The sequence below is a fragment of the Drosophila suzukii genome, chromosome 3, assembly GCF_043229965.1.
Source record: "Drosophila suzukii chromosome 3, CBGP_Dsuzu_IsoJpt1.0, whole genome shotgun sequence".
In the NCBI taxonomy this organism is placed as follows: domain Eukaryota; kingdom Metazoa; phylum Arthropoda; class Insecta; order Diptera; family Drosophilidae; genus Drosophila; species Drosophila suzukii.
In genome coordinates this window covers 60,205,274-60,230,237 of record NC_092082.1, presented here as the reverse complement: position 1 = coordinate 60,230,237, position 24,964 = coordinate 60,205,274, and the positions used below count along the sequence as shown (strand labels likewise).

General features: G+C 42.4%; 4 protein-coding genes across 4 annotated transcripts; 2 read left to right on the top strand and 2 right to left on the bottom strand.

The window, feature by feature from the left end:
• Nucleotides 1-249: 249 nt before the first annotated feature.
• Nucleotides 250-3,074, top strand: hkb (zinc finger transcription factor huckebein). Its single transcript, XM_036817770.3, has 2 exons — nt 250-2,236; nt 2,296-3,074. Exons 1-2 carry the CDS (start codon nt 1,309-1,311, stop codon nt 2,532-2,534), a joined length of 1,167 nt encoding a protein of 388 aa, XP_036673665.3. The 5' UTR covers nt 250-1,308; the 3' UTR covers nt 2,535-3,074.
• Nucleotides 3,075-9,958: 6,884 nt separating this feature from the next.
• LOC108011656 (uncharacterized) lies at nt 9,959-17,615 on the bottom strand. The gene is made up of 3 exons (XM_017076851.4): nt 17,462-17,615; nt 17,088-17,388; nt 9,959-10,791 (listed from the first exon to the last, which is right to left on the bottom strand). Exons 2-3 carry the CDS (start codon nt 17,302-17,304, stop codon nt 10,331-10,333), a joined length of 678 nt encoding a protein of 225 aa, XP_016932340.1. The 5' UTR covers nt 17,305-17,388; nt 17,462-17,615; the 3' UTR covers nt 9,959-10,330.
• Nucleotides 17,616-17,641: 26 nt separating this feature from the next.
• Skp2 (S-phase kinase-associated protein 2) lies at nt 17,642-20,719 on the top strand. Its single transcript, XM_017076850.4, has 5 exons — nt 17,642-17,801; nt 17,990-18,866; nt 18,934-19,333; nt 19,388-19,547; nt 19,792-20,719. Exons 1-5 carry the CDS (start codon nt 17,743-17,745, stop codon nt 19,976-19,978), a joined length of 1,683 nt encoding a protein of 560 aa, XP_016932339.4. The 5' UTR covers nt 17,642-17,742; the 3' UTR covers nt 19,979-20,719.
• LOC108011657 (uncharacterized) lies at nt 20,012-20,409 on the bottom strand. The gene has a single exon (XM_017076852.4). The coding sequence runs from the start codon at nt 20,407-20,409 to the stop codon at nt 20,119-20,121; it is 291 nt and encodes a 96-aa protein (XP_016932341.1). The 3' UTR covers nt 20,012-20,118.
• Nucleotides 20,720-24,964: the final 4,245 nt, after the last annotated feature.

The window sequence follows — 24,964 nt, the reverse complement described above, 5'->3', positions numbered from 1 at the left end:
TAATAGAAATTGATTGCGGCTGGGACAGCCGCGTTGATAATATGTATATAATATATCTACAAATATTTAAAGAACATTTTTTGGATTCGTTTTTGAGAGACACCATCCTGTTTACAAAGCATAAAAAAGTCTATTAAATAGGGTATAAGCCGGAACTTGCTGGCTGTATAGTGTAAAATATAAAAATCTTTGTCCGCACGCATGAAGTGCATTGTTTTAACGAAACGCATTTGTGACACTTTTGACGGTCGCATGTTACATTTAAAGTATGTTTGATACATAATGAACGTGTAGAAGTTTGGAGTTTACGTGGTTTCTGGGTCGTTTAACCAATCACAGAAGTTGAATACATTACTTTAACATTAAAATAGAAATTTTAAAAAATGGATGAGCCCTAGGGGTATTGAATAATAGTCAGAAGAAAAATATACACTGAGTTATAACATTAAACGTATCAACTAACATTCATATCCCTTCGGTGTCCATTGTGTATTGTATCTTTTTCTCCTAACCTGCCTCCCACTTTGCGTTAAGGCAAACGCCCACTAGAGGAAATAAAGTTTTTCTGAGCATCCCCAAAGACAAAGCTAAGGCCAACTGTACCATCTGAGATACACGCTCAAACCTTTCTCGGCGCCCTGAGTGTCAGGCCCGCTGGAAATCGCTGCGATTACTCCCGGTCCCTTGGCCCACACTTTGCATATTCAGGACACCCCAAACCCACCCTCGGCGAAAGCACTTAACTCAATAATAAATTGCCGCCAAAGCGAGCCCATGATAACCAAACCGCAGATAACTGAGTTACACTTTCGGCACAGTATCTGTATCTGGTCGGAGGGCAGGACGACGGAACAGGAATGGGGTTGGGAATGGGAATGGGAATGGGAAAGGAGGCCAGAGCCAAGCCCTAAGCCAACCACCCGGGAGGCGCTGGGGGTTTGCCAGTGGGTAAGCGTAAAATTCATAATCGTGAATGTTTTACTTAAAGTTGGGCCCGAATATGAAGCGCAGGGATCGCCTGGGCCCAATAAATAGAGTACGTATATACGCACAAGTGGTGGTTCGTGCGTAAAAAGCGCAAGTGATGGAAGCTGCCCCGCCACTCGAGTGGATTGTCGATTTTCCCGGCAGGAAAACTACGCAGGACTACACGCACACGCCGGATCCTTATGTACTTCCGCTGCGAGTGTGTGCGTGAGCGGGCCGCCATTGTTGTGCAGGCGTAACCAAAACCGAAACCGAAACCGAAACAGAAACCACCCCGGGCATTTCTCTCGCTCGCACATCCCCCAGACAGACAACAAATCGATGAATGAAGCGGCCCTCGGTGTGCGTGTGCGTGTGCGTGAGCGCAGGACGAGCGAGTGCGTTTGTATAGGTAGCGTAGGTAGGCAGAGTCCTGGGCTTAAATTAGGAGGCGTCGGGGCAGGAGAGCTCAGTTCGAGTCGAGATCTCGCAGCGCACACACAGCTCGCCCATCCGAAGCCATCCCAGCCCCAGCTGATTCTCAAGTGTTCCAAGCAAGTGCTCTGGTGTCGCGGTAGTCGTTCCTTAGTCCCGTCACCGAACCAACCAAGTAGCGGAATGTCGAAGATTAACCTGCACCCCCCGCAAACCTACTCGCGCCTGTTCCGCCCCTGGGATACGCAGCGCCAGGCGGCCGCCTCAGCGCCCAGGATGGTGAAGCAGGAGCCGGAGACCATCACCATCAAGACGGAGCTGCCGAGCACCAGTTTCGGCCACGACTGCCACCGGGACTTCTCGTCCGCGTCCTCCTCCTCGTCGAGCAGCAGCAACAGCAGCAAGTCCTGCTACGAGGACGGCCTGAACCACAGCAGCTACACCCGCACCTCCACTCCGCTCCTGGACGCCGCTCCGCACCCGGTCTTCCCCCACCCCCACCCGTCGCCCTCGGACCCGCCCTCCGCCAGCTCCGGGTCCTCAGCCCCGCCGCAGCAGCACGCCCCGTTTCTGCCGGCCGCCAGCGACCTGTACTATGCCGCCGCCGCCGCAGCAGCTGCCGCTGCCACTGCGCCTGCCGCAGCGTCCGGCTTTGGCATGGATCCCTTCACGCTGGGCCTGATGGAGCAGGAGTACGCACGCGTGATGGCCGAGGACGCGCAGCTGAAGGCGCTCAACGCCCGCAAGCAGCGCCCAAAGAAGTTCAAGTGCCCCCACTGCGACGTGGCCTTCTCCAACAACGGCCAGCTCAAGGGCCACATCCGCATCCACACCGGTAAGTCGATCAAAAGAGGTCCTCTCCTGGCAGTCGCACTAACGATTCTACCCTTGCAGGCGAACGTCCCTTCAAGTGCGACGTGGACACCTGCGGCAAGACCTTCACGCGCAACGAGGAGCTGACGCGCCACAAGCGAATCCACACAGGACTGCGGCCGTATCCTTGCAGTGCCTGCGGGAAGAAGTTTGGGCGCCGCGACCACCTGAAGAAGCACATGAAAACGCACATGCCGCAGGAGCGCCAGCTGGGCCCGGCCATCTTTGTGCCCATGTATCCCTACCTATATGGCTACTGATGGGAAAAGCCCGGCTCCTCGCCCCCAAGCCCCTTCTGCGATCTGTGAAGCGCTTGCACGCTTTAAGCGAGCACAACCGAATCCAGCGAACCCAATGCCGGCCAATACGCATGGCCAACCTTGGACAGAACTACCTCAGCCGTACCTGGCGCAATATGGCGCGCTCACCAAACTCAATCAACGCTAGCTATCTCCGAGACCCCCGACGATATATGCAAATATTGAGATATTTATTTTTTAACGCATATTTACACTCCAGCTACGTGACTAGTGATGGGCGCACAGAAATCCCGCACTTGTGTAAATACCTCCTTAAGTGATCCTTTCTCATATGCTAAGCGATTAAGAGATTTAAGAGATTTTCGGCTTGTATGCTCGCATGCAAAGAGTCTTTACTAAAAATAAGCTGATTTTTAAACAGTTTTATAAGCTGAACGCGGCTACCAATAAATATACGATTTACACCTTGATATTATACGAACATAGTTAAATATTGAGAGTTTCATTATACGATTTATGTTTACACCAAAAAATACAAAAAGCAGCAAAATACTAAACCTCTTTTTTAATTTTCACCTACAGTAGATCCTTCTGGGCTTAAAACAGGATTAACTACCTGATAAGAAGTATATCATCAAGGTCATTTATAATCTTTATTATCTATGTCGATCTCCTGGGGCCAAATGAGCAGAAACCATTTTGTTTACATTTTAATGACTCTTCGAGACAGTGTCACTTCCCGCTAACCAGATAATTCGCAAATCGCTTGTCATGCCGACAAAATCAAAGGGAAATCTTAACTCCGATACCATCAAAGGGTTAAAATGCACAAGTCACTTGGGCCAAATCTATCCAGTTTCAATTCATAGCTGAGCAGAAATAAAACAACGGCCCAGACGGGGGCAGACAAGCTGGAAAGGGAAAGCCACGACAATTAGCAGCGTTTGCTCTCTAACTGCGTATCAAAATGAAGTGAAGCCAGGCACTGATGTCGCTTGGCAGTATTTCCCACAGCTCCCCAGATACAGATCTCTCCACGTCTACTCGCCATTACTCACCTGACAGCTTGCGTCATTCATAAGGACAATGGAGTGGTCCACCTGAGTAAAGCAGCCGAGACACAAAGTCTGCTAGAAGTCGAAAAATTATCTATGGTGTTTTTAGAATTTGTTATGCGAACAAGCGATCGACCCCTGGTCACCATCAGTGTGACTTCTACCAGCACAATAGATGCAATTTATGCAGGCGACTTTTGGATCCGAACTATAGCTGGTACCCGATTTTCGGCCAACTTCCAGGACAATGGGAAATTTGTCCGCTTGATAGAGGCGTGCAGGTCTTACATTACCTGTCCCCTACCTGCTCATTGTTCCTTAGGTCCTGAGAATATTTTTCTATCTGCCAGACAGTGCGTCGTCGTTCACACCGCACAAGTGGCACAATGATCTATAACGTGCCCCTTTCAATCGACGCTATACAATTTCGTTATTTGCTCCAGTCTCAGAGATGCTCTTAAACTGCTTTGGCCAACACTCGAGACCCAAAGTACAAGCACCCATTACTCAAAGTGTTTATATATTACCCCGAATTCATGCGTAATTGCTGGCAATTAATAAGAGGACGTTTTGGTTTGATTGACATTCGATAATCCAGTGAAAAGAGCATTCTCTATATTTGTTCCCTTTTACCGATATTTTGGAGTTATGCCAGGGTAGTAAATAGTAGCTTAAAAAACAGTCTAACAATCGAGACATAAACATTTTTTGTCATGGTAATATTAAATCAAAACATGACCGACAATTAATTTTCTAACTTAAATGTGACTAAAGTAGCTATTGTACTACCGTATAAAAACAATTTTAAGATATACATACTTAAAAAACACCATTTGCAACTACTAAAGTAAATAGCTTCTATGTCGTTTCTATGTGAGCTATATAAATACGTCTGATCTGGTCCGATTTCAGACTTAACCCGCGTGAACATAGTTTATAACGAATACGACAAATTTAAATCGATCAATTTTACACTTAGGTCGCAAAGATGTTGAAACAGACATTTTATTGTATTTGCTTTACTGTTTTTATTTACCCCAGAAATATTTAGCGGCGTTTTTAAGAAATGTCAAAAAAACTTTAAAAAATAGGAAACAAAATTTTTACAACTACAAAAAAACGTGCAACTTTTTCGCAAATTCGCAAAAAATAATTTTTCACATATACTATTCGGTAAATAAGTAAGCACGTGTTACAGGATTTGACCAAAAAAAATTTTTTTAAATAGAATTTTTTTAAATTTACCAAAAGACGTCAAATTTTAAAAAGATCTTCTGTAATTTATTAACTTGGATTTCAAGTTATTTGAATGGTAGGACTCAGAGGGTTATATTCAAGAACGCTGCCTCAAAACTGATCTATGTGACATCTGGAGTGCCTCAGGGTAGTCATTTGGGCCCTTTGCTGTTTACTTTGTTTATTTTTGGAATATTGTTCTTCGGTTTGGAGTCCACAATACCAAGTGCATATTGACCGTATTGAGTCGGTACAAAAAAAATTTCTTCTTTTTGCCCTTCGTAGTTTGAACTGGGATCAAAACATAAGGCTACCTTCCTATCAGAGTAGATTACTATTGCTTAATTTACCTACCCTTGCAAATCGTAGAACAATGCTTGGTACTATTTTTATGCAAAATCTTATAAGAGGTGATATTGATTCTGTAGAACTTGTAAACCGCCTAACTTTCAATGTTTCATAGAGGTACTCCTACTTTTGTTAGTTACTCTCTTCAAAATACGCCACTCGACCGTATGCCCAAATTGATAAAAGGGCCCCGCGCGTAACAAGCACGTGCTTGGTGTCGTTGGGCCACTTGTTTGTACTGCTCGTAGTGCATCAACGTCCATCATATAATAAAAAAAAAAAAAAAATTATCCAACTGACTTCATTTTATTGTGTATTTAATCCTCTGAAATCTCTACTTTTAAAATACATTTTTATAAAAACACAAATTTCGTAGTTACTTAAAAGTAAAAACAAATTAAATTTAAAACAAGGAAGAACGCTAAAGTCGAGTACCTCGACTATCAGATACCCGTTACTCAGCTAAATGGAGATATGCAAGCAACAAAGCGAGATTAAAATGCGCCACCTACCGGCGGTATACAGATTAAGCGTTTTGGGCGTTAGAGTGGGCGTGTCATTTCTTTTTGGATCAATCGATAGGTATTGACGAGACCAATACATTTCAGTTAAAATTTTTTATCTAGCATGAAAATTGTGGGCGTCACAGGTTTTCGCGGTTTGTGGGCGTTAAAGTGGGCGTGGCAAACATATTTTTGGGTCAATCGATAGGTATTGATGAGAACATTACATTTCAGTTAAAATTATTTATTAAATTTATTCTAGCATCAAAACTGTAGGAGCCACAGTTTTGGGCGGCTTGTGGGCGTTAGAGTGGGCGTGGCACTCTGCTGAAACAAACTTGCGCTGCGCAGGAATCTCAGGAATCTGCATGCCTAATCCCAGTATTGTAGCTTGTATTGTTTCCGAGATCTCAGCGTTCATACGGACAGACGGACAGACGGACATGGCTAGATCGACTCGGCTAGTGATCCTGATCAAGAATATATATACTTTATGGGGTCGGAAACGCTTCCTTCTGCCTTTTACATACTTTCCGACGTACCTAGTATACCCTTTTACTCTACGAGTAACGGGTATAACAAGGAAGAACGCTATAGTCGAGTACCTCGACTATGAGATACCCGTTACTCAGCTAATGAGACCAAAGGGAAATGGAGATATGCAAGCAGCAAAGCGAGATTGAAATGCGCCACCTACCGGCGGTAGACAGATTTAAGCGTTATGGGCGTTAGACGGGGCGTGGCAAACTTTTTTGGGTCAATCGATAGGTATTGACGAGAACAATACATTTCAGTTAAAATTTTTATTCTAGCATCAAAACTGTAGGAGCCACTGTTTTGGGCGGCTTGTGGGCGTTAGAGTGGGCGTGGCACTCTACTGAAACAAACTTGCGCTGCGCAGGAATCTCAGGAATCTGCGTGCCTAATCCCAGTATTGTAACTCTCATAGTTTCCGAGATCTCAGCGTTCATACGGACAGACGGACAGACGGACATGGCTAGATCGACTCGGCTAGTGATCCTGATCAAGAATATATATACTTTATGGGGTCGGAAACGCTTCCTTCTGCCTGTTACATACTTTCCGACGAATCTAGTATACCCTTTTACTCTACGAGTAACGGGTATGAAAATTTAGGACCTGAGGAGAGCGTACAAAACATTTAAAAAAACCCTTTTCAAGGACATTTAGCACAGGCCTGAAGCTTTAGTAGTTCACGTTAGGGGCGTACGAAAGTTAGATTTTTATACCCGTTACTCGTAGAGTAAAAGGGTATACTAGATTCGACGGAAAGTAGGTAACAGGCAGAAGGAAGCGATTTCGACCCCGTAAAGTATATGTATTCTTGATCAGGATCACTAGCCGAGTCGATCTGGCTATGTCCGTCTGTCCGTATGAACGCTGAGATCTCGGAAACTATAGGAGCTACAATACTTTGTTTCAGCAAGGTGCCACGCCCACACTAACGCCCACAAACCGACCAAACCTGTGGCGCCAAAATTTTCATGCTAGATACAAAATTTTAACTGAAATGTATTGGTCTCGTCAATACCTATCGATTGATCCAAAAAAGTTGGCCACGCCCACTCTAACGCCCATAACGCTTAAATCTGTCTACCGCCCACATAACCATATATTGAGATCACGGGTAGGTGGCGCTTGCATATCTCCATCTCCCTTTGGTCCCTTTAGTTGAGTAACGGGTATCTGATAGTCGAGGTACTCGACTATAGCGTTCTTCCTTGTTATACCCGTTATCTCAGATTCCTGAGATTGCTGCGCAGCGCAAGTTTGTTTCAGCAGAGTGCCACGCCCACTCTAACGCCCACAAGCCGCCCAAAACAGTGGCTCCTACAGTTTTGATGCTAGAATACATATTTTAACTGAAATGTATTGTTCTCGTCAATACCTATCGATTGACCCAAAAAAGTTTGCCACGCCCACTCTAACGCCCATAACGCTTAAATCTGTCTACCGCCGGTAGGTGGCGCATTTCAATCTCGCTTTGCTGCTTGCATATCTCCATTTCCCTTTGGTCTCATTAGCTGAGTAACGGGTATCTCATAGTCGAGGTACTCGACTATAGCGTTCTTCCTTGTTTTCATTCTCGTTTGGGGGTGTCAAAGCCCATTTTAGACCATAAGTTTGTTCGGCAATATTGCTTAATTTCCTTTAAAAATTACGTTCCCCCATTCGATTTTTAGGCACCCAAATCGACCCACCCTACTGTACATACATATATACAAATGTGTACATTGTACATATAAAGTTGCACTAGGTTTATCAGTGTAATTCTGCATTGTTCCATACCAATATATTGCAATATTTCTTAACAAGAAAGTAGTTGGCTATCAATAACCTATTGACATTTCTGAACTATTGCCGTGTAGGTCACTGGCCATTCATGACCACAAAAAGGACAAACACGATTCCTCGGGTGGTCCGAAGAAAGTTCGCAACGAGGTAATTGCCAGGACTACCAGTACTTCTTTCCTAGCAGCACCTCTGAACCTTCTGCCCACCCAGAGTGAGAAATTGAAATGTCTTTTGTGCCACTAATAGAGAAATATACGGGCCATAATTTCGCATTTCTACAATAGCCGGCCGAAGCAATTGGATGCAGGGCAGTGCGAAAACCCAAGGATCAAAACAAGCCCAGAGTGAGCATAATAAAAAATGGAGTCGCAGCTCAACGGGTCTGGCTACCTTTCACAGCGCCAGTTCTCAGCCAAGCCTGTGCGACTGTTTCATCCCCTTACCCACCAACCCTCATCCCTTAGCAGCAAGCATAGGGATGAATGGACACAGGCATGCCCGAGGCAGGGGTAGAATCTTCCTGTTCAAAAAGTCAGAGGATCCATTTAATTGGAAAATTTATTGGCCGACAGGAGCAACATCCCCGCAAGAATAGGAGACAGTTGGTCTGGCCTTCTTGCTGGCTTTCATTTGGCCTGTCTGTTTTGCGGTTATAGAAAGTCTTTTCCGATGAATAGACGGGTCTGATCTATAAAAAAGTAATGTCAACTTCATGCCCCAGTTTATATAGAACCACTTTTCAACATGGGTGGTGACCGAATAGGTATTTCTATTGATAGGCCACTGCTGTAGATTACGAGACTTTCCATTTAAGTATGTTGGCATAGACTCTTCTCGGGAGCTTGGAGTTGCCTAATATTCCCAGTTTCGACGCCCTTCCTCCGGTCTTAGTGGTCTGCGATCGTATTTTCCAGGGGTCTGTCCGCAGACCTTAGGCGGAAAAGTGGGTATGTCCCGACAGCCGCTAAACGATGAGTTTATCTGCATAAACACTGTTAATAAGTCGATTGTCCGCTGCGTAATCTCGCCCGAGCTAGGACCCTAATGAGCCCATCCTTGCGCGGTTTCTGCAAGGCTATATATATATACATATACGCAATTTGTCTTTTAATCCTAACGCCGCGTATCGCATAATGCTTGCAGTGCACAAACAGGGTAAGGCGATGGAAACTGACAAAACGTCGACTGGTTTGCCCAAATCCCCCCACATGGTCCTAAGCTGTTTTTTCGAGATAAGCCACAGGCGAAGAAGGTCGGAGACGGGACAATTGAACAATATCCGCACTCTCAGAAGAGTTCTGCTGCATGACGCAAGGAAAGGTGGCACCGATCAAGCCTCAATCAAAAACACGTCCATCAATTTTGCGCAGTCATTGAAATCAAACCAAAAACCAACCAAAACAGCACCCGACCGTCGCCCAGCAGGACATCAAGCCCGAATGGGAAACAGTAGGTGGTGCCGGAAGTGCCGAGCAGTTTTCCCATCAACATGAGCCCTGAAAACTAATCAAAACTAATGATGACGTAATTGGCTCTATCTATAGCAGCTCAGGGTGATTGGTCTTGGGTCGGAGTTGGAAGTGCCTCCCAAGACCAAGACAAAAAAAGTACAAGTCCCGGAAAAGAGACACATACATCCGTTGACAGAATAAAGGTAATTGATTCTTTGCAAAATTGAATGCAATGACACTTGGATTTTGCGCTCGCCGTGTGGTCTTCACTGTTTCCGATCCTACATATATACATAACTTAGCTGGAACGTTAGAAATGTTGTGACATTTGGGAAAAGAAAGATTCCTAAACAATTCATCAAGGCACTGACACCCCCAGACCTTTTTATAATTGACTCGTTCTTGCAGTTTCTGAGTTTAACCATGAGGAAGTGTAGCGTGTGCTCCTGTCAAGTCCCACTTCCCTTGGAAGGTGGTCCTGATAGATATATCAATTAAAAAACAAAGCGCATGTGTTTTCTATTTTGTAGTAATGACTGTTGTTGTATTTGTAAATATGCACATATAAATACTTGGCTGTCGGTAGCAGTAAATACAAAGTAGAGAGAAAAGTCAAACGAGTATATAAATATGGTAAATAAATATGGGTATGTGCGGGCAGTGAAATGCACACGTTCTCCAGGGTTCCAATGCCGCTGAATGTTCACCGTGAGCCTGAAGTAAGTGCTTATCTAATCTTGGGTATATAAATGTGCCTTGTGGTTGGCAAGCAAAAGGCATCCTTAAGTAAGGCACAAACATTTGAGCCACTGAGATTTCTTGGTGTCACTGCTCGTCCGCTTGCCGAGCAGATGCTTTGAGGTTTATTCACAATTCTAATTTTTTCCTTAGTACAGCATTATGGCGGCCTTGTTCTTGTCGTCACTTGGCGGCTCCAGGCGTTGGCGGTCGCGGAGATCTCTGCGCTCCGCGTACAACAGAACGGCGATGTTAAGCAGCACCACGATGGTGGAAATCACGACCAGGTAGAAGCTGTAGCCAAGGTAGGCCAATCCAGTGCTGTACCAGTGCTGTTGTTGGTGCTCCGCAAGAAGCACGTTGAGGGTAAAGTATTTGTAGAACTGCACCAGCCATGCCCCAAATGCCACCACCTGGGCCCCCGCAGCTGATATATTAGCGGCCAGGAGAAGCACCATTGTTCCGCCTTTCTTGGCCGCAGAGGCTGACTTCAGGACTGCGGCGATAGCGGCCACTGCGCAGGCCAGAAGGCCAAAGCCAGTGCCTAAGGTGGTGAGAAGCCAGAGCCAGAAGCTGGTTTCGCCGTTCTCCGTGCGGACAAACGTGTAAACTGAAAGTAGGCGATCAAATTAGAACGGGTCGTTTTTTAAAAATTAAATTATTTATTATGAATGTGAAATAATAGTTCTTCCCTGTACAGAAAATAAAGAACTTCTGTTTCAGTTATCACTTTCAAAAGCTTCACACTGATTACAATTTACCAGACTTATTGTAGTTTTCACTTTCGAAACATTGTCATATAATTTTCCTTCCCTGTAGCCTAGTACTCACATCGACGAAAACCGCGAGCTAACCATAGGAGTGAGCGAGAGGCAAACAGCCGGCTAAAGCTTTCCGTCGGGTCTGCTTTTCAGCGCGGTACTCAGATGAGCTAAGGAAATACCAGAAAAAATACCAAATTTCGAGAGTGAATTTTCGATGAACGGCGTTAGCCGCGGCCCAAAGAATAAGAAATTTAATCTTTGACGGTATTCGTACAGAAGCGGTGGGGAATTTAAAAATGAAAAATGGAAGAAAAACGGCTAAAGGAGGTCAGTGCAGATGAAAGAGGTCGCCTAATCCAAGCTGTTGCCCATTATTGTGGGACTTGACCGAAAGGAAGCAATACCACAACGAGGAAAATCATCAGAATAGTTGAAGCGCTGGAATAGATCCACTAGAGAATCCCAGTGGGAAGGAACATGGGACATCCCTAGATCTTCGACGAGCTCTCCATTGAGGACTCCACCTCCACCAGCTGCTTGACAGCTGAAGCGGAGATGGAGGACGCGCCGACTTCTATAAGCGGAAGAAAATAAGGTCGCCCACTAAGGGACAGCTGGGGGAGCCATTACCAGCCATTACTGGCCAGCCTATTGGGACTCGGAGCTCGACTACAGATGGCTCGGGAAAGATGGCGAAGCACCCGCGGGGCGAGAAGGAAGCCTTAAACTTCTAATTTACATAAATAAAAGCATTCGTTGAACATTTCATTTATTATACCCGTTACTCGTAGAGTAAAAGGGTATACTAGATTCGTCGGAAAGTATGTAACAGGCAGAAGGAAGGGTTTCCGACCCCATAAAGTATATATATTCTTGATCAGGATCAGTAGCCGAGTCGATCTAGCCATGTCCGTCTGTCCGTCCGGATGAACGCCGAGATCTCGGAAACTATGGGAGCTAGACTATTGAGATTTGGCGTGCAGATTCCTGAGCTTCTTACGCAGCGCAAGTTTGTTTCAGCAATGTGCCACGCCCACTCTTACGCCCACAAGCCGCCCAAAACTGTGGCTCCTAAAGTTTTGATGCTAGAATAAAAATTTTAACATAAGCATAGAGTAAGAATCTATATAGAGTCGCCAATTGCTCTGCCCGAACCTCTGCCCAACCTCTGCTAAGAGCCAATTAAAGGCCAAGTTTGAAGCTAACTTAGGTGCGTAGCAACAGCAATAGGGATTTCGATTAAAAACAAAAACAAAACAGTGAGCAAGAGCGGTGTAGAATGAGGTGGGAAGGAATTACAAGTTCGATCGAACTTGTCAAAAAGAGGGGAAATAAGCATTTTTCGCCTAGGTGGCATCATAGCCTCATTATCTAAAGAGAGCGGCAGAGCAATTGGCGCCTCTATATAGTTCATTACTCTATGACATAAGTGTATTCTTCTCATCAATACCTATCGAGTGACACGAAAAAAAATTGCCACGCCCACTCTAACGCCCATAAGCCGCCCAAACCTGTGACGGCCACAGTTTTCATGCTAGATAAAAAATTTTAACTGATATGTATTGGTCTCGTCAATACCTATCGATTGATCCATAACGCTTAAATCTGTCTACCGCCGGTAGGTGGCGTATTTTAATCTCGATTTGCTGCTTGCATATCTCCATTTCCCTTTGGTCCCTTTAGCTGAGTAACGGGTATCTGATAGTCGAGGTACTCGACTATAGCGTTCTTCCTTGTTTTTGTTTTGTGCACCAGCAGACTCATCTATTTTAAATTGCTCCAATTGATTTGTTTTCCGTTTGGCAACAAGCCCAGCTGATTGACAGTAAGACCATGCCACATGGATTGCGGGTGAACTTTGAAAACTTCGGTCTAGGCTTATGTTATTATTTTGTTAATTATGTTGTGAGTACTAACATCGACGAAAACCGAGCTAGCGGTACTCAGATGAGCTTAGGAAATACCAGAAAAAATACCACATTTAGCGAGTTAATTTCGATGAACGCCGTTAGCCGCGGCCCAAAGAATAAGAAATTTAATCTTTGGCGTTGATCGTGCAAAAACTGTGAGAAAACTAAAAATTTTAAATGGAAGGAAAACCCAAAAAACGACTGCACGATAATAAAATTGAACGATCTCCGACAAGCTCTCCATTGGGGAACCAGCGGACTCCACCTCCACCAGTTACTTGACAGCTAAAGCGGTGATGGAGGACGCGATGGCTTCTATAGGGGGGAGGAAAAAAGGGCGCCCGCTAAGGGACAGCTGGAGGAGCCATTAGCACCCATTACCAGGATGCTGGGCGACGGAACAACCCCGTTCCCAATCCGGCTCCCACTTATACAAGGTCCAATATGCCTATTGGGATTCGGAGTTGGACTGCAGATGGCGCAGGAAAATGGCGAAGCATCCGTAGGGCGAGAAAGAAGCTTTAAACTAATTTATGTACATAGTTTCTTTGCGCACCGGCAGACTCTTCGTCTTGTTTTCCGTTTATCAACAAACAAAGCTGCTTGACAGTAAGTCCATGCTATATGCATTGAGTGTGAACTTTGAAAACTTTGGTCACACTACAAAGAATACGATTTTTCGACGTCTTCCCACAGAGATCCAACCACCATCTACCATGCGTTGAACGGATGGTCCATAAGGTATTGGCGTTCCGAAAACTTCCCAGTTAGTTCCCCATCCAAATTTGACGGACTCTTTTATGCGATACTTAGGCGACGATTTTTCCGTGCAACTTTGACAGTGGAAATTGAAACATTCACTACGAAAACGTAAACAGTAACGACAGGGAACAATCGAAAATGGACGGCGCAGAAGCAAAAGGTTTGGTTAGATTAGCAAGATCAGCTGTTATCGGATGGTAGATGGTGGATATGCTCTGTGGGAAAGTGGGAGGCGGAGAAGCAACAGGTTTGGTTTGATTAGCCACAGGTCTTCAGATCAAGTGTTATCGGATGGTAGATGGTGGATATGCCCTGTGGGAATCAGAGTTTCACACTTGTCAAAAATCCCAACCGTTTCGAACGGATGGACTCTATGGGAAGGGGGTATTAGCCGATCTGAGTAACATCGAAATGTATTCAAAAAAATTATGACTTTGCCTTCGTATTTTTTGTGTATTTATGGTATATATTGTTTTTATATAAAAGTGAAACATTTTGCGCTCTTTATTCGATTTTGATGATGCTACATGATGCTTGACTAATTTGAATTAATTTACTCCTTGGACACCGCAACGTGATTCTAAGTGGCTGCGCTGCAACAAAGTCAAATGGCTGGCCAGGATCATAGAGTAATGAACTATATAGAGGCGCCAATTGCTCTGCCGCTCTCTTTAGATAATGAGGCTATGATGCCACCTAGGCGAAAAATGCTTATTTCCCCTCTTTTTGACAAGTTCGACCGAACTTGTAATTCCTTCCCACCTCATTCTGCACCGCTCTTGCTCACTGTTTTGTTTTTGTTTTTAATCGAAATCCCTATTGCTGTTGCTTCGCACCTAAGTTAGCTTCAAACTTGGCCTTGAATTGGCTCTTAGCAGAGGTTGGGCAGAGGTTCGGGCAGAGCAATTGAAACCTCTATATAGATTCTTACTCTATGGCCAGGATGCCAAGTCATCTGTCGGGGACAGGAGAAGAACTTCCTGACCCTGTAGCAAACCTACATATGTGCATTGTACATGAGTGGTCCGAGTTCAGAGAGATCGGCCATAAAATGAAAAAAATATGTTTGTAGTGAACTCAAATATTTTGAAAAAAAAAATTTTAAGCAAATTTAAAGGGGATTTAATAATCTTTTTTATACAAGCAAAAAAGTAAAATCAAAACTGGTTAGTATTGATATTATGAACACAACAATCTGATATGAAAAACAAGGGAGAACGCTATAGTCGAGTACCTCGACTATCAGATACCCGTTACTCAGCTAAATGGAGATACGCAAGCAGCAAAGCGAGATTAAAATGCGCCACCTACCGGCGGTGTACAGATTTAAGCGTTATGGGCGTTAGAGTGGGCGTGGCAAATTTTTTTTTGGATCAATCGATAGGTATTGACGAGACCAATACATTTCAGTTAAAATTTTTTATCTAGCATGACAATTGTGGGCGTCACAGGGTTTTGCGGTTTGTGGGCGTTAAAGTGGGCGTGGCAAACTTTTTTTTGGGCCAATCGATAGGTATTGATGAGAACATTACATTTCAGTTAAAATTTTTTATCTAGCATCAAAACTGTAGGAGCCACAGTTTTGGGCGGTTTGTGGGCGTTAGAGTGGGCGTGGCAGTCTACTGAAACAAACTTGCGCTGCGTAGGAAGCTCAGGAATCTGCACGCCAAATCTCAATAGCCTAGCTCCCATAGTTTCCGAGATCTCAGCGTTCATCCGGACAGACGGACAGACGGACATGGCTAGATCGACTCGGCTAGTGATCCTGATCAAGAATATATATACTTTATGGGGTCGGAAACGCTTCCTTCTGCCTGTTACATACTTTCCGACGAATCTAGTATTCCCTTTTACTCTACGAGTAACGGGTATAATTACAAATTGATATAAAAGGATATTAGTTTGATATGAAAGCATATCATTTTCACATTAAAAATTACCATACTGGTATTAAAATACTATCGTTTTGTCACAAATTTGATATGTGCACATATCAATCCTGAATGAAAAACATCATATTGATATGTTTGAAAACATAAATTTGACATGTTCGGAAATATCAATATGATAAGGCAACACAAGGGACCAAAATTTATGAACAATTATACATTTTTTCTGTGTATATATTTAAAAAATAATTTTAAAATTTGTCGTTTTTATAAAATTCCTCAAAATAAATAATAATTTTTTAGTTTTATAATAAAAATCAAAAATAATCATTATTCCTGAGGGAAAAAAATAAAAATCAAAAATAATGATCATTGTTGATCTAGATTATATTAGCTTCTATAGATTGTGGAAAAGAAGGCTAATATAACCATTTTGTTTTCCATGCGAGATACCTTTGCTGTGGTTTCAAAATGAGTTTTATTATGAAATAAATAAAACTCAGAAATAATCCTGAAATATGATTATAATAATATCATCTGCAAGGAAGCAGAAGGCTAATATAACCATTTTGTTTTCCATGCGAGATACCCTTGCTGTGGTTTCAAAATGAGTTTTATTATGAAATAAATAAAATTCAGAAATAATCCTGAAATATGATTATTTTTGATTTTTATAAAACTCAAAAAAAGTGATAATTTCTGATTTTTTGAAAATCAAATATGATTTTTTTTTAGTTTTAAAGTTAAACTAAAAAAAAATAAAACAAGGAAGAACGCTATAGTCGAGTACCTCGACTATCAGATACCCGTTACTCAGCTAAAGGGACCAAAGGGAAATGGAGATATGCAAGCAGCAAAGCGAGATTAAAACACGCCACCTACCGGCGGTAGACAAATTTAAGCGTTATGGGCGTTCGAGTGGGCGTGGCAATTTTGGATCAGTCGATAGGTATTGACGAGACCAATACATTTCAGTTAAAATTTTTATTCTAGCATCAAAATTATGGGTGTTAGAGTGAGCGTGGCAAACTTTTTTTTGATCAATCGATAGGTATTGATGAGAATAATACATTTCAGTTAAAATTTTTATTCTAGCATGAAAACTGTAGGAGCCACAGTTTTGGGCGGTTTGTGGGCGTTAAAGTGGGCGTGGCACTCTGCTGAAACAAACTTGCGCTGCGTAAGAAGCTCAGGAATCTGCACGCCAAATCTCAATAGCCTAGCTCTTATAGTTTCCGAGATCTCAGCGTTCATCCGGACGGACAGACGGACATGGCTAGATCGACTCGGCTAGTGATCCTGATCAAGAATATATATACTTTATGGGGTCGGAAACGCTTCCTTCTGCCTGTTACATACTTTCCGACGAATCTAGTATACCCTTTTACTCTACGAGTAACGGGTATAAAAATGATTCGTGAAGTGTTACATTGATATCTTTGAAGTTTAACAAGTTATCAAGTTCGGCCAGAAAATGCGGTCGAATTCCTATAGTGCACGGGTCCTCCAGCCATTGACCACATATGAACATATGTGCATATGTTCACCAAGTAGCCTCCTCCGCTTATTTTGTGGGCTTACCATCAACCGGAAAGGTGCGCACGCCGAATCCGGGATTTAGGTGCTGGTTGCCGTAGAAGAGTCCTAAGTTTACCTCGCCCTTAGCCTCCGCCGAGGAGTTGCGGCGTGGAGTCGCTTGAACCCAGTGGTTACTCGTCATGCTAACCAGCAGGAGGCCGATGGCTAGACAGCTGCCGAAGAAGGTGGAGAAGACCAACGCACGTGTGCGCATGCTCATCTTGATAGTGCTAGTGGAAGACCGATGGAAGGGGCAGAAGCGGGACTGTTTTCACCATTTAGAAATCTTCGGGCCAGAATCCAGCTTCAACAAAGAAAGTGGAATAAGTACCTACATGTGCCTTGAGGGCAGTGGCGTCTAAAAGCGCGTTACTCACCTTTTATGATTCAGTCGACTGTATCAATCACAATCAGCCTTGTTTTTTTTAACAATGGATTTTGTACAATTGATATAAACTGTTTTGCCTTTGTTATTTGTTTGTCAATACGGTAGCACTTAGTGGATCAGCTGTCTGGCAACGCCGGCAGTTCTTGCATATTTCGATAACGATATCATTTATATACCAAAATGTCATGCGATGACAACCCTATTAACCCGCAAAAATAGCGCGAAATTTTGGTCTTTACGGCGGAGAAAAAAAGTGAATTTTATGTAAATATGAGCGGCCGAAAGCACAGAGGCTCAGAGAATATGGAAAATCTTTGTCCTATCACCAGGTAATTGCTAATTCGCTGGTGGCCAGGAAGCGGCTTATAAACTACTACTCCCGTGACGTCACACGTACAGCAAGTTGGCCAAACGAGGTCAATAAAGTGACTATTAATTGCTGGTTCTTGACCGCTCCCCCTATGCTGAACAAGCACATTCAACCTGTGCACTTATAATTAATACACGACTATTGCAGAAAACGCTCGGCCAGTAAGAACTCCGCCTCTGCCGTGGGCGCTCTAGTTTCCGCCACGAAGCCGTCGCGCAACGAGCACCCTTCGTCGCCCTCGGCACTTACATTTGAGGCCCTGGAGGAAATGGGCATTGGGATGCTGGACTCAGAGGAGAGCAGCTCCTCAGCCCTCTCGGCCATTGCTTTGGCGGTCAGTGCAAGTGCCACCAGCGACGACAACTCCAACGAGACGACTCCGTACGTCAGTGTTCCCCGTATGGCGCACCAGCTTCATCATCCACAGCGACTGAGCTTGGGCTCCTCAGCGGACACCACTCAGGAAAGTATCGCTGTCGAGGATGCCATGTCCCTGACCCGCCAGTCGGCTGAGAAGCTGCAGATCCTGGCACAGTCAAAGCGGTCGGCACTGGGCTCTGAGGGCGGCAGCAACTCAAATTCACCAAGCAAGCGCTTGCGAAACCCCTTGGCAGCAGTTAGCTGCAACAACCAGAGTGAGACGGCGGCCATGCTCAATTTTCAGCCCTCCACCAGCAGGCTTGCGCAAGTTCGACAGGCAAAGAAGCATTCGTCAACACAGATCACTCGTCTTATGCCCACGGACAGCTTTTTTGTGTACCGCACCCCTGCCATGAGCGCCCACATCAGCAGCGAAATTAACTACTTTGAAAGACTTTCCGACGAAATCCTCTTGAACATCTTTAAGTGGCTCCCGAAGAAGACGCTACTGCGAATGAGCACCGTTTGTCGCCGCTTTAACCGCTGTTCCCGCGATGAGACCTTGTGGACAAGGTTGGATCTGGGTCTGCGGACCATTCACCCTGGCGCCCTCGAGCAAATTGTGCGGCGAGGAGTCTTGGTAATACGTCTGGCCCAGGCTAGTGTAAGTAACACTTGCAAATTGTAATTCGAGGGTAAGTTCAGTAATTCTATTTACTCCTGCAAAGCAGGTTCAGGAACCAGCATTCACACCATCATCGGCAGGATTTAGGGCGCGACTTCAATATCTCGACTTGAGCATGGCATCCATCAGCCGGAGCTCACTGCGCACACTATTATCTCACTGCCGCCAGCTAAAGAAAATAAGCCTAGAAAACATTGAGCTTGATGATAGCATCTGCACGGAGATCGCCAGAAATAAAGCCTTGGAGGCAGTCAATCTGACCATGGCCAGCGGCCTAACAACCAACAGTGTACGTCTAATGATGCAGTCTCTGACCAACCTAAGCAGCTTAAACATATCGTGGACTGATCTTAGCGCAGATGCTGTCACGGCGTTGGTTACTAACATCTCCCCAAATGTTATTCGGCTCAATATCGCTGGCTGCCGACGTGTTTTGTTTGACTCTCGTAAGTAGTGCCCAGTAGATCATCCCGATCCATATTGGCTAAAACTTTTTTTAGATGTGGCATCGCTACAGAAACGGTGCCCCCAGCTGTTGGAGCTTGATCTATCGGATTGCAACAGCCTTACCCCAGCAGCCATTACTGCAATTATGAAGTTTAGGATGCTTGAATATTTATCTGTTTCGCGTTGTTATCTCATTCCTGCTACCAGATTCATGTAAGTTAACTCTACTCCACATTTTATTGTGTGCAGAGGTTATTATGATTTCAGTCAGATCTTTTCAACGCTATTGAGACCCTAAAAATTATATATATTCTGGATAAGTGTCACTAGACAAGTCCGTCTAGCCATGTCCGTCTATCGGTTTCGGTATAGGGCATAGGATGCAAGGGTATAAAACTTCGGATTGCCGAAGTTTATTTATTTGTAATCCTTTAATTTAATTTATTGTTGCTTGCAGTGAACTTAAGGGTATGCCCTCTCTGACCTATTTGGACATTTTTGGAATGCTGTCGGACGCTGCTATGGAAGTTCTTGAGAAGCAAATGCCCAAAATGGGCATCAACAAGTTCATTCACAGTTCAGTTTCCAGACCGACTGTGGGCACACGTCGCACCTCGATTTGGGGCCTTCGAACACGCGACTAATTCCCGGTCTTGCTTTTCCCTTTACCATAAGAATCTGTTTTACTGCGTATGCCACCCCTAGCGCAGTTTTTTATTCTCAATTTAACAACATAAATAATCACATCCTGCTGTTCTATTTCCGTGTTTCGTGCGCTTAGTCACTAATCCGCTTCGCTTATCGGGGCCACGGGTTTCTCCCACTCCCATTCCTCCCAGCTGACACAGTTCTTGAGACTATCCATGAATCCCGTTTCGCTGGGGCACTTGAATTCAGTGGCTGGCTTGTCAAGTGTCTCACACTTCCAGTACGACGTGGCATCCCAATTGTTTCGGAAAACTGCGATGTCTAACTCGACTTGGGACTTGCAACCTGGTTGTCCGTCACCATCATAGGCATGGACAAGGCCACACGAAATAACGAGGACGGCGCTAATGGCGATCTGAAACTTCATCTTAAGACAAACTGATAGTCCATTGGAGACATTCAAAGCCTTATATAGCAACACTGTTGCAACGGTATGCCTAAGTGCAGCTACCAGAAAATGCTTTTATAAATTGGCATCAAAGTAAACACTCAAAAGAGTAAGGAAAAGATAGCAGTGCTTGCTCTTGGCTGCAATGTGCGATAACTTAAGTAGTGTCAATGAGTCACATAGTTTTCAGTTAAGATACCAACAAGGTTTTTCTGTTTTTTAGTAAACTTTATTTTTTAAATTTTGGATATTTATATATTATATAGTCAATAAAATGCTTAACAGACAACCTCTGAAGTGGTTCACATAATTTTAGAAGGTCATTTGGGTTCGCTACAACAATACAATACATACAGTAGGCAACAAAACATATCAATATAAGACCGTTTCGATCTTAGTTTGATCAGTATTGAGAAAATGACCGCCAGCATTATCGTTAAAGGTTCATAATAACAGCAACATAGCATATAGCAGGCCTGCCTTTTCTTGAATTAGGACCTAGTGCCTACGTCAAGTGTAAGTCATTATAAAAGAGCTGTATTTTAACTAATTTAAACCAAAATCTAATCCTAGTTTGCAGTTTTTTTTAAAAACTTGTTAGAGTCAGATAAATAGCCAATCCTTGTTTTTGATTTTATAAACACTTTAACTAAGAAAACGTTTTTTTTTTGTATATGTGCGCATTAAGATACAGTTAAAACCCAAATAAAATTTAAAAAAAACCAAGAAAAGAGGTTAAGGCAAGCCGAAGCTTATATACCCTTGCAGTGATAAAATAGTCAATGTTAGTACACAAATTGTAATTTTTATGAATTGTGGCTAGCTTCACTGATATGTTGGTCGATCCCCTGGGAGCAATTTATATGCAAAGCTGTCCAACTTTTAGAAAATCAAAAAAAATACTCACAAAAATGTCAATACAATGATGTTTGTATTTTTATACCCTTGCAGAGGGTATTATGATTTCAGTCAGAAGTTTGCAACGCAGTGAAGGAGAGGTTTCCGAGCCCATAAAGTATATATATTCTTGATCAGCATCACTAGACGAGTCGATCTAGCCATGTCCGTCTCTCCGTCCGTTTCTACTTAAACTAGTCTCTCAGTCTTAAAGCTATCGGGCTGAAACTTTCCCAAGTCTTTTTTCTATTGCAGGAAGTAAATAGGACGGAACTAGCCGGATCGGACAACTATATCTTATAGGTCCCATAGGAACAATCGGAAAAAAAGTTTTTTTAAAATTATTTCTTTGGTGTTTTTTAACATATAAACTCATACGCTTGGAAATAACATTTTTTAATGAGTTCTGAATTTTGAATTTAGTTTTATCAAAATCGGACGACTATATCATATAGCTGGCACAGGAACGATCGGAAAATTGGTGGGAAAATAATATAAACAAATTATAGCTTCGGTGTTTTTTGACATACATATAACCTCCTACGCTTGGAAATACCATTTTTTAATTAGTTCTGAATTTCGAATTCAATTTTATCAAAATCTGACGACTATATCATATAGCTGCCATAGGAACGATCGGAAAATTGGCGGGAAAATAATATAAAACAAATTATAGCTTCGGTGTTTTTTAACATATAACCTCCTACACTTCGAAAAACCATTTTCAAATTAGTTCTGAATTTCGTATTTAATTTTATTAAAATCCGACGACTTTATCATATAGCTGCCATAGGAACGATCGAAAAATTGGTGGGAATATAATATGAAACAAATTATAGCTTCGGTGTTTTTTGACATATTATCTTATACTACTGGGAATATCATTCTTTGTATTCTTAAATTTAATAATTATATCTGCGAGGGTATACGAACTTCGGCTAACCGAAGTTAACTTCATTTCTTGTTTAACATATAACCTTCTACGCTTGGAAATAACGCTTTTTAACTAGTACTGAATTTCGGATTTCATTTTATCAAAATCGGACGACTATATCTTATAGCTGTCATAGGAACGATCGGTAAATTGGTGGGAAAATAATATGAAACAATTTATAGCTTCGGTGTTTTCTGACATATTATCCTATTGGGAATATAATTTGTTGCAATTTTAAATTTAATAATTATAAATGCAATGGTATACAGTGATGCTCACAGACTTAAGCCACTGCCACTACCATAAACTGTTTTCTTAATAACTTTTTTGAACATATTTATTTCGGCCTGAAATTTTTGCATTTTGCAACACTGTTATTTAAGCAGCTGATCACAGTAAAAAACAAGAAAGGAAGTTATCTTCGGCAAGCCGAAGCTTGTATACCCTTGCAGCTATAATTATTGAATTTAAAAACACAAAAAATGATATTCCCAATAGTATAAAATAATATGTCAAAAAACACCGAAGCTATAATTTGTTTCATATTATTTTCCTTCCAATTTTCCGCTCGTTCCTATGGCAGCTATATGATATAGTCGTCCGATTTTGATAAAATTAAATTCGAAATTTAGAACTAATTAAAAAATTATATTTCCAAGCGTTGAGGTTATGTACTACCTGCAAAAGATATAAGACTTTTGGGAAAGTTTCAGCCCGATTGCTTTAAAACTGAGAGACTAGTTTGCGTAGAAACGGACGGACAGACGGACATGGCTAGATCGACTCGTCTAGTCATGCTGAAAGAGAATATATATACTTTATGGGGTCGGAAACGTCTTCTTCACTGCGTTGCAAACTTCTGACTGAAATCAAATCAGAGGGTAGCAAGCGTATAATGACAAGTAGGTATTCGGAATATTCCAAAAAAATGACTATATGTCAAAAAGAAGTATTGCGCTCTGCCCATATACTTAAGCCACCTTGAGCTAAAATCGTCAAACTTGTGTTTTTTCCGGGAAAATTGTGCTAGTTATTTTCTAAACTAAAATATTGAATATTAAATACGTTTCCCAAAACAATTTGACCGCTATGGCTAAAAATAAGAATTCAAATCCGGCCGAAAGGAAGCTAATATGGGATATTACGAAAAAAACACAAATATTCTACAAATTTGTAAGACCTTACATTTTTTTGCGTGGCAAAGTCAGAAATGCGATTGTATTTTATAAGAAACATGGAATCTGGGAAAGTGTTCCACGTGAAAAGCCCAGAAAAACCACTTTAAACGACGATAGACGGATTTCCAAAATCAGTAAAGCCGATCCGTTTGATTATGGACTATGGCGTGAATGTCTCAACTCAGACCATAAGAAGACGGCTAAATTAAATCGGGTTATATGGACGCATTGCCAAAAAAAACCATTGCTGTCAATTAAAAATGTTAAAAAGCGCCTTCAATTCGCCAGAGAGCATATTCAAAAAGGTCCCAATTTTTGGAACATGATTGTTTGGAGCGACGAATCGAAGTTTAATGTCTTTGGGAGTGATGGTAAACCATATGTACGACGTTCTCCCAACAAACAATTGGACCCCAAATACACGAAGAAGACTGTTAAACATGGTGGCGCTTCGATTATGGTCTGGGGCTGTTTCACCGCATCGGGCGTAGGTCCCCTAGGGAAGATAGATGGCATTATGAACGGCGAAATAGACAGGGCAGTGAAGAAGAAAATCACCCATCAACAGTGCGCACGTCTTGTGGACTCAATGACAAAGCGTTGCTCCGCTCTTCTTAAGCAGAAAGGTCATCCCACTCAATATTGAAGTAAATTTATTAAAAGTATAAGGAATATTGGGCAAATTTTAACTTTTTCAACCAATATGTTCCAGGTGGCTTAAGTATGTGAGCAGGACATTTTGGGGATGGTCTCAGATTTTTTAGTTTTTTGTTGAATATATATTTTTATAACTTGGTTGTTCTTCTATTAGAACACTGATATATAGAACTAATGTGACACAAAAAATTGGAGCTGTGAAATAAAAACTTTTCTTAATTTTCATTTAAATTTTTGGTTGAAGTCTTGTGGCTTGCCGAAGGTAACTTCCTTTCTTGTTCGACATTCACTTTAAGATCCTTCTCATGACAGCGATATGACATAGAAGTCCGATTTGTATTAAATTTGTTCGTAACTCTGAAATAGTGAAATACATGCTTTATGCTGAAGTAGAAGTAAACATGATCAAAAATAACGAACTATAATTATTCTCCTATTACACCAGTTTACAAAAAAAAATTGATGAAATACGCCTTTCAGGAAACCTTTGTTTTCCGGTAAGATACATCTCCCTGATTAAGAAAAGGGCACTTAAAATTTTTTCTATGGTACTAATTTTTTTTTAAGTGTAAAAAACGTTTTTCGCACTTTTTTATTTTCTAACTCGAGCTGTGATAAACCGAATTCGGTCATCAAAGACTCATTTTACAGGTAATAGAATGCCCTTTAACTTTCTTATACACATAATTAAGTTCCATTCATTAGTTCAAAAGCTACTCTTCGTCAAAGTTGAAAAATTTGGAAAAAAATCAAAAACGCTGGCATAAATGGCTTCTTTAAAAATACACGCGTAAAAACCGAAATTAGTTTTATGTTGTTTTCTTGAAGACTGAACCATAACGGAGAATATGCGCCATTGATCACGACA